Source organism: Sabethes cyaneus, chromosome 3, assembly GCF_943734655.1.
Source record: "Sabethes cyaneus chromosome 3, idSabCyanKW18_F2, whole genome shotgun sequence".
Taxonomy (NCBI): Eukaryota; Metazoa; Arthropoda; class Insecta; order Diptera; family Culicidae; genus Sabethes; species Sabethes cyaneus.
The window spans coordinates 243,648,173-243,668,398 of NC_071355.1; the positions used below are offsets into that span (position 1 = coordinate 243,648,173).

A 20,226-nucleotide genomic window follows, 5' to 3' on the forward strand; every position below is an offset into this window, starting at 1 on the left:
TCATTTGCCTTTAAATATTGCACAGCAGAACACAGGAAACCAAATAGACTATACACTCGATCATATAATAGCACTAATGCATCCCAACCAAAATCAATAAGTTACTGAGCTCTGAACGGTATGTAGAATTCGATTCCATAACCGAAATTCGATACTTAATTGTCACCAGGCTTTGAAGAACCTGTTCCGCCGTCAACCGCAACTTGCCGTAAGCCAATGAATGGCGCTGTCAGGTACTTATACCTACCCATAACGATCGCTTCCTCACCCACGCCGATCCACCCCGACCGATGATGATGGTGTGTGGGAAACGTAAACAAAGGTTCCTTGCGTCGAAAGAAAAATTGCTCCGTCCGGAAGCACGGGTAACTTGATCGCGGTGCTCGATCGGATGTCACAACAATATTATTATCTTGTTTAATAGGTTGATATACAAGCTCACAGTCGTAGGTACCAACTGCCTTCGCCTTGCCTGGGTTTGTACTTCGTTCGAAGCGATGACGGAGGCCAAAAGTCACCTCCCGCGGTGGCCGAAAGAAATGCGGAGAAAAAAAGTACTGTTTATAAACGTTGCAGGATCCCTCCGGGAATGCTGCCTGCTCACTGCTTCGGTGGTCCCAATCAGTCAATCTCGCGAACGCTATGTGATTCGCCTTTTTGTTCTCCACCGTTTTCACTCCATACGTGATTCCAAACGGAAAACTTGAGGAAGTTCAATCAAACCCGCTATTATAAATGAATATAACACAGTTAAATCAGCAGTCTTTCTGTTTGAGGATTTGAGTATCGACCCAAGTTTGTAATATTCAAATAAATTTCGTTCAGGTTCATAGGTCGAATGAACTAAACCTGACGGACGGTTGGCTCGCTTGGGAAAGGCGTCGGACTGCATCCAGCCTGCCACACCATGCTCGAGTGAAGAGCGCGCGCGTGCATTGGCTGGCACCGTTGGTAATCCGGACCAGATGCTGCGGTCAGCCAACCGAAAATAACCGGTAGAACTTTATCTAATAAACGTAAAGATCACGCGCTCCAGTTTCAAGTGACGGCACCACCCAACCCGACCGGTGCTCCACCTCGTCGTAAACAGCGTAGAATAGCTCTCCTTACATAAGTTGAGTAACAACACACGTTCGTTCGGAAGCAAAAGCAGACCCCGAAGCAGTAGGTACTGCATTTTAGGTAACTAGGTTAGAACGAATCACGTTACACGCCAGATTGCCACTGCCGGCGCTGACTGTTGTTGCTGGTTGAATTGCAGCTGAAGCATGTTTTATGATTGCTAGCATTCACTTCTACCGTCCAGTTCCAGATGGGACCAGTCCAGCCTACACGTGGTTCTGGAAAAGAAATTCACTTGCTTCGTACGTTTCGACTATTAGAATCGCTTCCAAACATCACTTTCATCAGAACCTCTGTTTTCGGCTGAATTTGTAATCCGATATCACCCCCATTTGATGGCAACAGAAGCCGGACTACCGGAGAAACTCGTTAGCAGAAAAAAAACAAATTAATTTACTCTAAACGCCCCTTATACAAGCGTGTGTTTATTGGCACCCACATCCCGTAAAAATATGTATCCTCCAACACGAAAGACGACGTCGTCGTCGGGCGGACGACCATGTCAATCTGGACCGACCTTTATTTGCAGTGCACTTATTAAATCACAACTGGGTGGAAACTTGCCGGCAAAAACTGGGTCAGTCACATACGGGACGGACGGGAAGAACTTCGGAGAAATATTCTTAACGGCCTGTTGCAAGCTGGCAGAACTACAAAGTCGGAAATTGGACTTGCAGTGTGATTCCCGGCCCAGTCCGGACGTGCTTCGTTTGCGTTGACGACTTACAACAACGTTCTAATTTTGAGTTCGAGGCAAAACTGAAGCCAAGTGGCGCTTCTGCAACTGCTACATAACATTCATACATAGGATCGGACCGATCCAGGAAGACGCGTTGACGTATTGCTTCATAAATATTTGAGGACGCGCTAAAAACGGATTCAATTTATGGTGCTTGGCTTGGCAGTGTGTTTACAGTACCGTAGGCCTACGTACCACCGATTGATTGACGGTTGGCGAAATGCGTCAAGCGGCCCTTCGGATTCATTCATCCACTCGCTTGTTCGACACGGTTCGGCGCCGCGCCGGTTAGTGGTGAAAGTTAAACGGAAGAGGCCGCCGATTAGCCGGTGTTTTATTTCGCCTTTTTTTTCGCTCTAACGAGTTTGGTCACGCCATTCCGGAATTTGCAACGGGGCTTTGGGGTCAAAATTTATTGCTGACCGGCCCGGCGGGCGCAGCGGTGTCTATTCTGCAGGCGGGATCCGCTCATGGGATTTCTAAATTGCGGTCCAAATGCCAGCAGCCACCAGCGGCTGGATAGCCGAATATTAACTGCTGCTGTCGGCGGCAAATCAAGCGTGAATCGGAACGATCGTGGCGCTAAGTTATGGGATTACGAGTGGATTTAGGTGGTAATAAAGAATCTCTTTTTTCTGAACGATGAGTTAATTTGTCATGTCGGAAACTGAATGTTGAAATTTAGATATATAACAATAGTGACAAAAAAATATTCTAGCCGATGGTGGAATGGAACATTTCATTCCAACCGATGTGAACTATTTTTTTCTGTACAATTTGGAATATTATCTAATCATAAACCCCGCCCTACCGGCGATCACCGAATTATTTCGGACAGCCCTGATGATCTTCGCTCGTAGTTTCCGGTCGTATGGTCCACTTCTTCGTTTGGTTTACTTTACACGATTAAACTTCAGTATTTCCCAGTCCCGAACGTTTGAGCACAGTATTTACAGTCGATTTAGGAAATTTAAGAGTCTTGGAAATCATTCTTTCTGACCACGTTGCGTTTTCACCGTGAGTGTGTTCTCGCGTTTCATCTTTGATATCTTTTCAATGCGTATATCAATCCTGATTGCCAAATTTGTTTTGTAGTACATAACAAGTTTATTTTGAGGCAACTTAGGGTATGTTTCTGCTTGCCTATTCCCGTCCTATCCAACACAAATTTTTAAAATATCAACATTTTAATGACACACAATGCAAAATTAGTTATTCCCTAATATTTTAGTTTGTTGTCTATCATACGTGATCAATCAAAGTGAGCTGAGATCTATTTAAATGCTTTTTATCATTAAAGAAGTCCTACCAGCCAAATTTCCTACGTTTTTTAGTGCGACGAAGAAGAAAATGTCGAATAATCGTTTTAATTTCCGTCATTCATAAATGAAAATAACTCACGCAACTCATTGTCGACCAGGAAAACTTGCCTGACCTGCAGAAATTTTGCAGAATAACATTTGTCATGCCGTCCTACACAAATACATGCGCGTTTTGGTGGACGAATCTAAAAACGGTACGACGAATTTAAGAAATAAAATCAGTTGCGTAATTTCAATGATATGCTTTAATAATCGCTTTTCAGTGATTTCAAAGTTCACGGATCGGATCGATGTTTTAGTCAAATCAGCACAAGAACTTTTGGAGTATTCAGTAAATCCATCCAACAAATGATGAAAATTAGAATGGCTTTAGTTACTACGACTGGAATTAACTGGAAAAGACGACTGGAATAGAAATAAACCCCAATATAACCTTACATGAATTTTTCAGTTGAATCTACTTGTTTCAGCAACTTTTTGTAAAGAGAGAATTTCTTGAAAAACTTCGAAATTGTAAAAAAAATCTGTCTTACTGTTACATGAGCCTTGTTCTATGAGCCTTTCAACATTTATCTAGTATGATAAAAGAATTGATCAATGTGGGACACTTTCCGGGACACTTAGTTATCCGGAATAAGTCATTCAAATTTGGGACTGTGCCACGAAATCCGGGACGTCTGGTCAGCGTACATTAAGTATATCAAAAATATGCAACTAAGTGGAAGATGTTCGAGAAAAACCACTAAATTATACTGGAGCAAGCTTGAAAATATCGCTTTAGAATTTACGTGGTTTCTATTTAAATTATTTGAATTTCAGTTTGAATTAAACATGAGTTTCAATTTAATAGAATTAAACAGAATACAGAACTAGACACGAAACAAGTTAGGACGGTACCGAATGTATAACAAAACAGTACAGGTTAGGTTGTTACCGAGGAGTACACAGTATAAAATAGAACAGGTGATGATGCAAACACCACAAAAGTCAGAACAGAACCTAATTTGTGTTCTATCGCATTCCTATGCAATAAGAGGGAATCGCATAATCTTAGTCATAAGAACTGTTTTGATTGAGTAATAAAATCCTGGTTATAACTAAAGAAAACATGATGAGACAAAGTATAGAATACAATAAAACAAGAGTAAAGAAGAAAATGTGATAGTATGAAGAAATGGGACGCCAAAACTTAAACAGAGAATAGCTCAGAGCAAGAACAAAACACGACGTACGAAAGGATTATCACATTGGGATACTGAAACTAACTAAGTAACTAAGTCCGTGGGACGCCAGAATAGGGAATGCTGAAACCCACAATGTCCCAGTGGGACGCTGCACACTTCGCTTTTCGAACACACTTTGACTTTTTCGGAATAAAACACTGAACAAGTAGTGTAAACTGTTAGCCTTAAACTTATAAACTAATAGAGGTTAGTCCAAAACTTTACAAATAAGAGGCTTAAGCAACCACCATACCGTTGAAATTCTTACTAAAATATTTTTGTTTGGTTTTATTTTGACAGGTTGAATTTGGCCCAGCGGAATCCAGAAACTTCGACTTTCAATTGAGACAATTCAGGTAATTTTTTAGTTAATCAAACCATAGAGTATTTGTTTCTCTGTGTTGTTGGATATCAAAGATATTTTTTCCATACAAAAACCTCTTTATTATAGCAAAGAAAAGATCGATTGTATGATTGTATCTCAAAGAATTCTAAATCGGGAAAACTAGTGTTCAAATTATCTTTATTTAGCGAAGACTGCTAGAAATAGATATCATGGACAAACAACATATTATTTGAATCTTTCTTAAACATTATTTTTTTGACATTGAAATGTTAAATCAAGCTCAGCAAGAAAAACACCTTAATCTCGAGAAATACCGTCACTGTGAGACACTGAGATACTGTGGGACACTTATGAATTGGTTAATATCAGCATTCTGCAAATCCTTCGGTTAGCCGTCAAGAGTTGATCGTAGGATTTCTTCAGCATCCAAGCTTCATGATCGTACAGTACTACTAGAAGAACTAGATGCCTGTTGAGTGGAACTCAGTTAGCTCCACAACACGAAAAACAAATTATTTGCACTTATTGCTGTCTCTTGCATGATGTAAAACTTTTAAGCGTGCACGAATGTACGCAATCAGTGGTTGTTGAGAAACCATTTTCGAGGGCATTTCCCTTAACTGAAGCGTACACCGTCTTAAAGCCTACGAACGCAAGGTAAAAATCTGGTCCATTTTACTGAGCACGAAATTGATATTAATCGAAACAGATTTCTGTAATGGCTTTCATTTTTGAGAGGAATGCAGGCACTAAATGGAATTAACTAGTGTGTTACTGCTCTTTTTATTAATGAAGCATTCGAGTCTATCCTAATGGACCGTAAGTAGTTCCTATGGGCCTAAACGCAATATCTGAAAGGTCGAACTATGCAACTATGATGTACAGTGGAACCGGGATACTGGAAATAGGACACCGGATCTGGGACATTGGGGCTGGAATACTTGAACTGGGGCACTGGGACTGAAACACTGCAACTTGGACACTCGGATTAAGTCACTCCAACTGGGACTGGACCATTGGAACTGTGACACTGCAACAGGGACACTGGGTCTGGAATACTGGAGTTGGTACATTAGAACACAGACACAGGCACTCAATTTCATTTGCTCTTTTTGCGTCATTTTTGCTCTTTTAACTATAGTGCCTCATTCAAAAAGAATTCGCAAAACTGATGTAAGGTGCAGCTTGTTGCGCGTCCACACTATTGCTGAGCATAGTTGTATCTTTTATATGTATGGCGCTATGAGGCTGCCGCCCCGTTGATAGCCAAAAAAGCCCTTTTTGCTTCCAACGACATTGCAGCTTTGTAGCTCCATAAATACAAAAGATAAAACTATATTCTTTTCAGCAATATTGTAGACAATAAATAACACTACAATTGTCTTATACATCACTTATTTGAATTCTGTTTGTCTGTACTGTACTGTAGTCGAAAGAGCAATACTGAAACAAAAAAGTGCCTTACTTCGACTCTATACCCCTGATTTATAAATTTTCATCACATGAATTTTCATGCAGGGACACTGGGACATTGGGATTAAAATTAGAACCCTGGGACTGGAACACTGGAACTGGGATACTGTTATAGAGACACTGCAACTGGGACTGGGTCACTGCAATTGGGACACTGGGACTAGCTCTGGGACACCAGGACTGAGACTGGGACACTTGGGTTGGGACTGGGACTTGCATTGGGACTGGGCCACTAGAACTGGGCCACTGAGACTGGAACTGGGTCACTGCAACTGCGATACTGGGACTGGGACTGCGGTTGAGACTGGGATTCGGATTAGAACTGGGACTCCGAATGGGATTGGCACTGCCATTGGCAGTGGGATGCGGAAGAGACAAAATCAAGGATGGGACAAAACACGGTCAAGGAGCTAGACAATGGTGCGTACTGGAACATGGACACTAGGATTGAGACACTTGGATCGAGATTGGGATTGGGAGTGGGACCGCTACTGGGACTGAGACTGGAACTGAGACTGGAACTGGGACTGGGACTGGGACTGGGACTGGGACTGGGACTGGGACTGGGACTGGGACTGGGACTGGGACTGGGACTGGGACTGGGACTGGGACTGGGACTGGGACTGGGACTGGGACTGGGACTGGGACTGGGACTGGGACTGGGACTGGGACTGGGACTGGGACTGGGACTGGGACTGGGACTGGGACTGGGACTGGGACTGGGACTGGGACTGGGACTGGGACTGGGACTGGGACTGGGACTGGGACTGGGACTGGGACTGGGACTGGGACTGGGACTGGGACTGGGACTGGGACTGGGACTGGGACTGGGACTGGGACTGGGACTGGGACTGGGACTGGGACTGGGACTGGGACTGGGACTGGGACTGGGACTGGGACTGGGACTGGGACTGGGACTGGGACTGGGACTGGGACTGGGACTGGGACTGGGACTGGGACTGGGACTGGGACTGGGACTGGGATTGGGACTGGGACTGGGACTGGGACTGGGACTGGGACTGGGATGGGGAAGAGACCGTAACGGGAATGGTTCTGAATCGTGGATGGGAAAAGAACAGAGTCTAGAAGAAAGATAGTACATATTGGGACATAGATAAAACAAACAAAATAATGGGTACGGAGTCCGAATTAAGATTAGAGACAGAAACAATAAATTGAATTGGGATCGTGAAAGGAAACAATTTACTTCGGGTGGACATGCATATTTTAAAATTGTCACAGTTTCTTTATTTTAGATTTTGAATTTATAGGCATTTACGTTAATTCTGATACATGAACTTTGTAATGATCGGACTGCGGGAAGTGTACCTTTTCCTTGGTATCAGCGTATTGGGACAAAAAAGTTTATTATTTTGTTGGTTAAAATTTGGAGGAGATTTTTATAACTTTCAGTTTTATGCGCAAAACAAAACCAAAGAAAAACGAAGACAATTTTTTATGTTTTCAACCACCATTGTTTCTTCTTTCTTCTCAGTGTTAGGTTACAAATGTCAAAAAATCGTCAGAAACTTGTCATAAAGTCGTCTCAAAGTCAACAAAAAATAGTGACCAAAAGACTTCAAAAAGGCATTAAATATCCTCAAAAGTTACTAGAAAGTCATCAAAACGTTATTAAAAAGTGGTCAAAAGTTATCGAAAAGTCATTTCAGAAAGTCGTCAGAAAGTCGTCAAAATGTCATCAAAAGATTATTAAAAATTCGTGAAAAAGCCGTCAGAATGTCATCAAAAAGTCATTAGAAAGTTATAAGTAACCTGTCATAAAGTCGACAAAAAGTCGTCAGAAGGCATTCAGAAATCCGCCAGAAAATTGTTAGAAAATTATCGGAAAGTTATTAGAAAGTCGGCAGAGAGTCGACAAATAGTATTCAGAAATTCGCTGAAAAGACATCAGAAATACGTTAGAAAGTGTTCATAAAGTCGGCTGAATCATTAGAAACTTATAAAAATTTGAGTAGTCATAAAAAAATCCATCAAAAGTTGTCAAAAAGTCATTATAGAGAGCGTTAAAAAGTCGCCAAAGATTCGGTAGAAAGTCGAAAGAGCATGGCAATTCAAGTTTCACCCATTAAGTTAATGTTCGAATTTATCATGGTAGAGCATTTTGGATTATTATAAACCAAAAAAAAAGATTCGTTTAATAGTTTGATGGTTTGATCAAATGGCAATTTGATGACAATTTAACCTAATTTTAACGACGTAATATCTCTGGATTCCATTAGGCTAGATTCAATCTTCGCTGGGTTAGAATTCCAAACGGCTTTGGCTAAACTAATATTACTGTGAACGGTTCACGAGGAAACTAGGGTAAAACATGTTTTATGATCTCAATCAAGGACCCTGACTTGTGTTAGGTTAAAAGAATTATGCAAAGCATTACATAGAAAATATTCCATAACAGGCAGATATTAACCAGTGCGGTTTCTTTGTCTACTTAACTGAATCAATTTATTATGCGGCCCGATCATCATCCCACGGAAAAACAATCAACTCCTCATCAGACGCGCTGTCAGCGCTCATGGACGAGACAAACGATGTTTATTATGATGCGCCGTTTTACACGAAATCGATTATTATTTATGTACCGTCTAGTCCCTCTGTGGTAAGTTAACCACCGCCCGTCCTGCTTTAGCACATCCAACGATCCCGTCGATCACCAACGAGCGAGTGATTTAACCGATACAGCACACAGCATTAGTAAGTAAATTTCCTTCTTCCAAAGGCCGAACCCAAGCATTCTAAGTCATCATCATCAACATCGTCGTCCCCACAGAAAGGGGGACCGAAATCGATGGTCGGTCGACCCGCTCCGCATTAAACGTTTGCATATTAATCACTTTAATGATCATCGTTCAATCACCCTTTGCTGCCTCCAGTGTGTGCCCCGAACCGTAGAGGCAAATTAGTTCTAGCTCCGAAGGGATTTCCCCTGGAGGCGACAAGCATTTTCCACTCCCAACCGACGCCAACGGACGGAAACATCCTACCATAATGAACCATAATCGACTAGACAATCGACTGGTGTCGTCCAATGACAAACGATGCCGAATCGAGATTTTATGATCACGGCGGACGGCGAATTCCCTTACAGTTGTGACCCTTCCACGGAATCGATTAATTCTAGAAGAATGTTCTAACTAAGTTGAATTGTTTATCATCGAAACATTAACCCGAATCGAACCCTTCGATGGACGATGGAAAAACGTCGGAACTGCAACCTGCCAAATATTTGCCAACGGAGACATTACCCTCATTTTTTTTTGCGGACACGAATTTCACTTAGCGCAGCACATTCGTGGTTGTTTCCTGAAATTATGGGCGCACAGCTGGAATTCCGTTATTACACCGAGTTGTACACACGGCCAGAACGATTTACACGGAAAATGCAGAGGGAGTCCATCGAACACGAGGGCTTCATAAATCATGTCCACGTGCTTTCCGCTTTCGGACGCTGGCTGCCAATGATGTCGGACGCCAGCTTGAATCAATTGCTGGCCGCCACCCAACAGCAGCAGCATCCATCACAGGCACACCGCCATCCAGTGTGGGTTCTAAATATTCTTGCGTCTGATGCATCTTCTCCCTACTATGACTATGACTATGACGGTGGGTGCTCTCGATACCGATCAAGTGATTCATGTTCCTAATTTTAATTGAACTACACAACTTTAATCTACACAGTGTGTATTATACTGGTGCAAATCAACCCACTTTGAACTAGCTGGAACTAATCCAATAAAGAGAGCAAATAAAAAGATGCACTCCCCATGATCGAATCTCCGATGCTGGGATATGGCGTTGGTAGAAATGTGTTTTCAACTTTTGATTTACGACCCCCACCGATTACAATTAATGAAGCGTGATTTATTGGACGCTTTCCGTTTTTGGGGGATGCGCTTGTATGAGTATCTGATTCTAAGGCTGAGACTTACCATATGTTGAGGTGTTTTCGGTTTCTTCACCAAATCAGGTACTTTCCACGTGGTGACCGCTTCGATGACCTCGGCCAGCAGCAACCCATCGCGGCAGTCCGCCGCCAGGTCGGAGACCTTCTTCTTCGATTTGGCCCGCTCCAGGTAGTAGTTGGCCCAGTCCGTGTAGATCTGTGTGGATGGGAGAACAAACGGGTGTTGGGGTTAGAGGGTTTATATTATCGATATTGATTGTAGGTTGTAGTTTTGTTGCCACTTCCAGAATTATTTTGGGTAAATCTGGAAGGTGACGAATTGAAAGTTTTGATAATAGAATTTATGACTTGTAGTTTCTAGTACCCGATTTACGTTTTCGATTCGCATTACTATTTCCCGCAAATTTATTTTACTGTTTCGGCAAGATACATACACCTTCAATCAAAAAATAAAAATTTCAAAATATTTTAATGAGATAGAAATTTAGTTTTTCAGTCCAACGTGAATTTTTTTTTTTGAAATACTTAATTCATCTAAAATTTTCCTCGATTTCTGAGAAAATTTACTATTATTTTTATGTACAAACATTTGTTTTGTGACGCTGGGATCATGAGTTATGAGCTTTGGAATAACCGATGTCCGAGAAAATCAAAAGATTCCCTTAAAGTTCGTGTTCTCCCGCTATTTAACTATTAACGCTAATAAACTATTCTCGAAAGTCAGAAAGTGTCTGTTGCGAAGAATGATTAATTGGATGAACTGAAAATTTTTGATATAGACCAAAATTAATTTCTTCGCAAAGGGGAATATGTGACGCGTTTACGAGGTGTGATAGAATTGGGAGAATAAAACAAAATTAGGTATTAGACAACCTAATATAACGGGCGGTAATAGTTTAGTGAGTAAAACATTCGGGTATCAACCGCAAGAGCAAGGATGCGTACCGCACCTGCCATCACCCCGATAAATTTTTGGTCTACATCGAAATTTTCCAGTTCATCCAGTTAATCGTTTCTCGCATCAGACGCTTTCTCACTTTCCAAACAAAAAAACATTTCTGATCACTTTCTGAGTAACTTTTGACGAATTTCCTATGGTTTTTTTGACGATTTTCTGATGACTTTTTAATGACCTTTGACCACTTCTTGACGACTTCTATTTGACGACTTTTTGACAACTTTTTTATTACTTTTGGATTACCTGAATCTGGATCTGAAGATTTATAGACTTGTAGATAGACTTTTTTTCTATCTGAAGATTTTTTGTCGTCTTTATGACGCCTTTCTGACAACTTTTCAATAACTTTCGTCTTTTTGACGGCCACTTCACTACTTTTTAAAAATTTTTTGACGATTGTCTGACATCTTTTGAACGGATTTTTGAAATTTTTTAACAACTTTTCAGCATTAATTTTTGGACTACGTTAAGGATTTTTGACGACTTACAAGCGACTATAAACGACTTTGACTATATTTTAGCAGCTTTTTGATGACTGTTCGATAACTGTTTGGCGACTTTTTGGCGGTCATTTTTTGACGACTTTATGATGACTTTATTACGACTTTCTGACAAATATCTGACGACTCTTTGATAAATTTAAGATGCTTTTCTGAAAGCTTTCAGACGAATTTCCGAAGACTTATTGTCGGTTTACAGGCGACCTTTTGATGATTGTCTGTTGACTTTCAGGCGATTTTTTGACAATTTTGTAATATAGGAGTTAACGAAAAAGTTTTCCGTTTTTCTTTAACTCGTATTCGAGATTCTGCTAAGACGCTCAACGTAATAGCTTTCAATTAGACCTTCTAACGAGTTTCTGTCTACTTTCTCACGAGTCACGACCCTCTGAGAGTTTTTGCTCACTCTATGACGATTTACTTACAACTTTTGATAATTTTTTGACGACTACACTTTTGACTACAATCGCAACTTTCTGAAAACGTTTTGTATACTTAATGACGATTATTTTAAGACTTTTGACGACTATCTGATGGATTGCTGACGACTTTTTGACGATTTTTAGTGACTAAATTAATGACTTTTTTACGATGTTTCGACGATTTTCAAACGACTTTCTGAAGACTTTTTGTCGATTTTATGATGAAATTCTGATGACTTTTTGATGACTATTTGACGAGCGTTCTCTTTTCGAAAATTTCTGACGATTTTTTACTATTTTTGACGATTGATTTTCTGATGCTTTTTTCGATTTAATGACTACTTTCTGATGACTTTTTTAACGGCTTTTTGATGATTTTTTGACGATTTTCTGAAGACATTCCAACGTCTTTCTGCTGACTGATTGACGTTTATTTACGACTTTGCGAAGATTTTCTGACGATTTTTTGATGATATTATGCAGGCTCTTTGTCGACTTTATGCCATATTTCTGACGATTTTTTGACGACTATGATTGATGATTTTCTGAAGACTTTTGTCTACTCTATGACGGCTTTTTTACGACTTTTTGATGACGTTTTAATGATTTTCTGATGAATTTGTGTCAATTTTCTGGTGACTCAGACGACTAATTAACGATTTTTTTACGATCTTTCGCGGTTTTCTGATGAATTTTGAACAACTTTTTGACAATTTTTAAATGACCTTCTGATGACTTTGTGTCAACTATTTGTCAATTTTCGGACGACTTTGGAACAGTCACCTTTTTGACGACTTTCTCATAGGTTTTTGATGATTTTCTGATGACTTCTGAAGACTTGTTGACTACTTGACATACTATTTGTCGATTTTCTGACGACATTCTGACAATTTTTTGACCACTAATTGACAACTTGTTTACGACTTTATAACGATTCTTGACGATTTTCTGATGACTAATTGATGTTTTTTTTAACCGAATTTTGTTTTCATCCATTTTGTTTTTTTTTATCGAATTTTCACTCTTTGTAGACTTTTTGACAACTTTTTGACGACTGATTGACTATTTCTTAAGATTTTTGACAGTTTTCTGTCACTTCATCAATCACTTTGTGAAGATTTTTAACGATTTTCTAAGGACTTTCGAAAGATCTTTTGACGACTTTTTAACGAACTTTTGATGATTTTTTTACAACTTTTTTTGATTTTTCGACGACTTTCTGTCCACTTTCTCATGACTTTCCGACGACATTTTGACGGTTTTTCGAACACCTTCTGTTGCTTTGCCCAAGACTTTCTGACGACTTTTTGACAAATTTTTATGACTTTGTTACAACGTTTTATTGATTTTCTCACGACTTTCTGCCTACTTTCTGGCTGTTTTCTCACGATTTTTGAAAGCTTTATAGTAAAATTCTGTCGACTTTTAGATGACATTTTTGATGACTTTCTGATGATTTTTTGGTAACTTTTTTACGACTATTTAACAACTTTTCGTTAACTTTGTTACGATTTGTTGACGATTTTGTGTCGAGTTTCTGAAGACATTCTAGCGATTTTCTGATGACTAATCGACGATTTATTTACGATTTTTCGGCGATTTTCTGATGCCTGAGTTTCCGATGATTTTTTGACAATATTATGTAGGCTCTTTGTCGACTTTATGACAAATTTCTGACGACTTTCCGCGGTGTTCTTGATGCTTTTCTAACGATTTACTGACGAATCTTTGACGACTTTTTGAAAGTTTTTTATCGGCTTTCTGACGACTTTTTGACGACATTTTTACGACTGTTTGACGATTTTCGGATGACTTTTTAAAGATTTTGACGTCTTTCTGACGATTTTTATTATGAATGATTTTTTCGACTATTTGAAAACTCTTTGTTGACTTTTTGACGGCTTTCTGGCGACTTTTTGTGACCTTTTTGCGACTTTACGACGACTTTTTGACAATTTTTATTATAATTTTCTAGCAACTTTCAGAAGACTTATTGTTGAATTTATAGCGATTTTATGTCAACTTTTTGAAGACCTTTTAACGACTTTTTGATGTCTTATTGACAACATTTTTACGACTTTTTGAAGATTATGACGGTTTTCCGGCGATTGTTTATGATTCGTTGACGATTTTCTGAAGGTTTTTTGTCGATTTTCCAACGATCTTTTGACGACGTTCTGACAACTTTCTTGCAACCTTCTGACCACTTTCTTACAAGATCCTAATGACCTTTTGATGGCTTTTTGACCACTTGTTCATAATTTTCTGACAACTTTCGGAAAACTTTCTGACGAATTTTAGGCAACTTTTTAATGAATGTGTGACGACTGATTGGCGACTTTTTGAAGACTTTTGGCTGACCTTGGGTTTTTTACGACTTTTTGACTATTTTCTGACGACTTTTGGCGAGATTCTGAAAGCTTTTGGTCGACTTTAGGACGAATCTTCGTCGCATTTTTGATGACGTTGTGACGACTTTCTGGTGATTTTCTGACCACTTTCTTACGAGTTTCTATCGACTTTTTATAGGGCTTGTGATAATTTATTTATGACTTTCAGACAGTTTTCTAACGACTTTCAGGTGACTTTTTAATGACCATTTGATTACTTTGTGTCAACTTTTTAAAGACGTTTCATTGACTAATTAACAACTTATTTACGACTTTTCGACGATTTTCTGACGATTTTTTAACAACATTCTGAAATCTCTTTGTCGATTTTATGACGAATTTCTGACGTCTTTTTGACGACTTTTAATGACTTTTATATCAACCTTTGTCGACTGTCTGAGAACAATCAGACAAAGTTTTGACGATCTTTTTACGACTTTTTGATAATTTTCTGACGACTTTCCGATGACAATCTTACGACTTTTTGACGATTTACCGAAAAAATTTGGAAGGCGTTTTATCGACATTATGCTGATTTTCAATTGCTTTTTGACGATTTTGTGATAACTTTTTGACAATTTTGTATGACTAATTTGACGACCGGTTTACGACTCTTTGATGAATTTCTGATAACTTTTTGACTACTTCCTCACAATTTTCTGGCAACTTTTCAACGGCTTATTGATGACTTTCTGCCAGAAGGTCTACCGGACATCTTTTTGGTGATTTCGTGACAACTTTTGGACGATTTTTAGCGATTTAGTAGACCTTCAACTGTTTTTTGGTGGATTTCTAGTAACTTTTCGGCGATTTTTTGATAACCTTTTGATAATATTTTGACTTTAACTCGTCATTTTGAAGATTTTTTAATATTTTTCTATTAACCGAATATACTTTTTAAATTTTCTCAACACTTTCTTATGAGTTTTTAAAGACTTTTTAAAGATATTTGACAATTTTTTAATGGATTTTCGGCAACTTTTTTGTTAATTTTCTGACAAATTTCTGATAACTTTCTAATGACTTTCTGATGATTTTTTGATGATCTTGTGACAACTTTTTTACGACATTTTGATAACTTTCAGACAGTTTTCCGACGATTTTTTAATTATTGTTTTACAACTTTGTGTCAACTTTTTAAAGACTTTTTGATAACTTATTGACAACTTCTTTATGACCTTTTGCCGATTCTCTTGTTTTACGATTTTTGACGGTTTGATAACTTTTTGACTATTTTATGCCAACCTTTTGTCAACTTTCCGATGACAATCTGACGACTTTTTGTCGATCTTTTATGACTAATTGACGAGCATATTATGACTTTTCGACGACTTTTTTCGTGTTTTTGACGATTTACTAGCGATTTTGTGATGACTTTTTGTAGACTAGCTTGTAGACTAATGACTTTTTGATTAGTATTGGTCCACATTTTACGACTTTTTGACGACTTTGACGATTTTATGACGACTTTTTAATGATTTTCTGACGACTTTTTGGTGGCTTCTTATCGACTTTCTAACGACTTTTTAACGTCGTTTTTTACGGCTTCCTATTAAGTTATTAACCACCTTTTGACGATTTTCCGACGACTGTATGAACCCAAGCAACAATGTGAGTTTTATTGTACTCTTATGGTGGTCTTCAAGACCAATTTTGGGTTTAAATGCCATCATAAGAGTATAATAAAACCCTAATTGTTACCTGGGAAGACTTTTTGGCAACATTTTTGCAACTATTTTTGATGACTTTTTTACTTTTTCACTTAGTTTTTCGAAAAACCCTGACGCCTTTTTGATGACCTTTTTTTCGGATTTTCGGGCGATTTTTTTTATGATTTTGTGACAGATATGTAATATGATATTTTGATCGCTTCTTGATGGTTGTCTGACGACTTTTAGAAGATTTTTTAATTACTGTTTGACGACTATCTGTCGACTTCTTGATGACTGATTGACGACTTTTTTAAGACGTTTCGCTGACGTTCGTTTTTTACGACTTTTTGACCATTTTCTGACGACTTTTTGGCGAGTTTCCGATTTTTTTTCTGAAGGCTTTTTGTCCAATTTACGACAAGTCTTTGCCGACTTTTAGATAACTTTTTAATGACCTTTGTGACTACTTCCTGGCGATTTTTATGGCTAATTGACGACCTTTTAGCGACTGTACGTCCACTTTTTGATAATTTTCTGACGACTTTTGCCGTCTTTCTGACGATTTTCTAAGGACTTTGTGACAACTTTCGTACGATAATTTGATGAGTATCTGACGGTTTTCTGACGACTTTTAGACGACATTCTAATGACTGTTTGAAGACTTTGTATCGACTTTTTAGTGACCTTTTGAAAACTAGCTGACGACTTGTTCAAGACTTTTCGTCGACTTGTTTTTTACGACCATTTGACTATTTTTTACGACTTTTTGATGAGTTTCTGACGGTTTTCTGAAGGCTTTTTGTCGACTGTATGACGAATATCTGACAACTTTTTGATGACTTTGTGACGACTTTCTGGCCACTTTCTTACGAGTTCCTAACGCCTTTTTTGGATGTTTGACGACTTTCTGATTGACTGAAGTTTTTGGAGCGTCTTAGTAGAATACGAAACCTAAAATTAAATAAAAAAGAAGAAAACTTATCCAATTTAATTCTACTATGTATATTTTATTCACGACAGATACGTATTTCGCCTACGACTTGCAGGCTTCCTCAGTGTCTGTGTCGAACGACTTTCTAACGATTTGCAATGGCTTTTTGACGAATCATGTCGACTTTCTAATGACAATCTGACAAATTTTTGACGATTTAACTAATGACTAATTGATGACTTTTTTACGACTTCTTGACAAATTTCTGACGACTTTCTGAAGCTTTTTTGATGATTTTGTGACAACATTTTTACGATTGTTTGGTATCTTTCTGACAGCTTCCTGTGTTTCAAATTTCTGACTACTTTCTCTCGATTTTCTGACGACTTTTCGACGACTTTTATACGACTTCGTCATGAATTTTTGACGAATATTTTGATAATTGTTTAACGATAGCCTGACGACTTTTTGAGGATTTTGTGACAAATTTTCGATAATTTTTAACGACATTTTGACCATATTCTGGGGACTTTCTGATGAATTTCTAACAACTTTTTTGATGTCTTTTGGTTACTTTGTGGCGACATTTTGAAGGTTTATCGACAACTTCCTAACGATTTATCAAATTTTTAAAATTGAAGTTGAATTTTTGAATTTTTAGACTTTTAAAATTCTAAATTTGCAATTTTTTTTATTTTTGAATTTTGGATTTTCAATACTGAGTTTTTGAGGGATGGTTTAGTTTAGCTCCCAATGTTTATTAAGTTTTGAGAAGAGAATACGAAGTAACTGGATTGTCATTTTACATTAAACTAAATTCATTTTTGCTTAATAAAAACACTAAAGTGTCACCTTTCCGTTTTTGAGTCGGCCAATCATAACTTCATTTCGATTCCGTTTTAAATCATTATATGAATTCTACCGAAGCTAAAAGTGTCACTGATGGCATTCACTGACCAGTCGTCCCATATAAAAAAGTAAACTCTTTGCGATTGCCCGCGAATCTGTCAACCAATGACATATTTACGCAAAATTTTCCACCATTTCCGGTGCAGAACTGTAAAAATAGCCGCTCTCCCATCGCTTCGCGGCAATAAGTGTCAAGAATATATTCTTCTAGTTTTCATTTCCAGCTCATTTCTCATCAAAAGCCGCGCGACATTATTTCGCGTTTCTCTGCCTTGCCTGCGCGCCGAGTGTGAGATCTCACGTCTATTTGTTCCATTTAATCGCGTCCCATCAACAACGACGACGCCACCTACCATCTCCCCATTTCGCCTTCCCCCCGTCAGCAAGCGATAGTGAGCGGAAAAACCACAACTGAAAATGGAAAAGCGCTTTTTAATAACCGCAGCAGCAACCAGCAACGTTTTTGGTTTACATTGCCACAGCAACATCGCAGCGGCTTCCTCCCCCTTCACTTCCGTTTGGGCTCGAATCGGATGATGAGCTGATTAAAATCTAACTTCACGCTCCATCATTTATAATGAAGTGTGCCGTCCTCCTTGCCCCCCATTCCTATTTCTCATCAGCTCGTTCATTTTCCAGCATCTTCCCATCAGTTAGGAAGCAGCATCCTTATACACTTGACGGAAAAAGACGATTCTCTTGGAGCGCACCTCACAGCGGGGGGCGCGAACCGGGAACCGGGTGTGAAATGTATGAGCATGGTGAGTAGATAAAAAAATAATCTTCTTGAAACCGAAATGGGTACGAAACGATTTCCCTACAAGTGCAAAATGGGTTTTCAGCGCCGATACCAACCGGTGCTGGCCAGGAAGTCAATGCACTGCATGAACACTAATGATGTTTTCTTCTCTGACAACGGCACGTGACAACAGAGAATTCAAGATCGACGACGAGAGGACGAGTTAAAGTCAACAAAAAATGTTTACTTTTTTCACCGGAACCCCAACCATGTGCAATGGTTGATGGAAATGAGACATTTCCATAGCAGTCAGAGATATGGCGAGGTACTTGTTAGCTAACTTTTCCACATTTCCGTGAACGGCGATGGGGAAATGAGCTCTCACTGAAGATGGTTCATGGTTTCCATTTACCATCGAGGACTACACAGTGTTATTTTATAATAAGGGGATAAGTGGGACTTCCATTTCATGGAGCTAATTCAGTCAAGCCAAAGCATACAGAAGCCCCCGAAGGGGGCTAACGATAATTGCCATTAGCAATAGACCGTAGGCCTGCCTTACCTGCGATAGATTTTTCGTCACCGAAATATCGTCGTTCGATCCCTGACCACTGACGCAGCGGCCCAGCATTTTTCGACCGGCTGAAATTTTTCACCCGCTGGCGTGTGCAAAATTTTACACCTGAACTCCCACACCTTCGGGGGAAACAACTAATGCATCACGTAAATCAATTTCATGACGAAACCACCGCCAGCTCGCCGATGATGCTGGAGTGCTTCACTTTACACTTGTAGGTAGTTGATTTTGTTGTAACTACGACAATTTTTTTCCATACTATTCAACCACTTGGAAACCATTTTACACTAGGTATGTCATATTTCACGGATCCGGGGGCTTCGAGTGGTTACAAACGCGACAGGTGAACAACACTTGACATAAAATAAGTACGCTTTGGTGGTGGAGGTTTTTTTTTGTTGTCCTGCCGCGTGTCAGGACATGGCATTCGCGTGACAGTTTGTAGTTTAGCTGGATGACTATTTGTCTGGCTGCAAGCTTCCGGTTGACGGTACTGCCACTGATGATGATGATGATGATGATGATGCATTGTCATCAAACATCAACGGTGGATGGGTTGACTGCAGTGTCTATTTTAAAATTTATGTTCGTTTTGCGGGTGAACAAATCTATGATGTTATGATGATTCGACGGAGTGGCAAACTGCCAAACCCGGACACTGGTCCTGGATTGCTGGTAGTTATAGAAAATAATAACAATCTATTTGCTGTTTAGTCGATCAACTTCAGGCCGACAGGTGAATTCGATGGCAGGCGACAGATTAAATTTGCTTCGCTTGAGTGGTGGTGGTGAATAAATAAACAAAGTGGCGCATTTTTGAAATTGATTTTTATCGTGACTGCGTTTATTACGGGTAGCAATTATGTCACTTTGAATAATAACTAAACAGGATTGTGTAGTTTGTATTGTTTACCGCATGAATTGGCTGGAACAACAAATTACTATCCCGATTGAAGCACCTTGGCACGGTATCAATCGGTGATCGTTTTGCAAATTTT

The 20,226-nt window shown here is 39.2% G+C and overlaps 1 protein-coding gene across 1 annotated transcript in view; it reads right to left on the minus strand.

Annotated features, from left to right (window-relative positions):
- Positions 1-20,226, minus strand: part of LOC128740985 (protein sickie-like) — a 348,009-nt gene that overhangs the window by 285,203 nt on the left and 42,580 nt on the right. Inside the window, exon 3 of the mRNA XM_053836560.1 lies at positions 10,176-10,346. Within this exon, the coding sequence (XP_053692535.1) occupies positions 10,176-10,346 (171 nt within the window). The remainder of the gene's footprint in view (positions 1-10,175; positions 10,347-20,226) is intronic.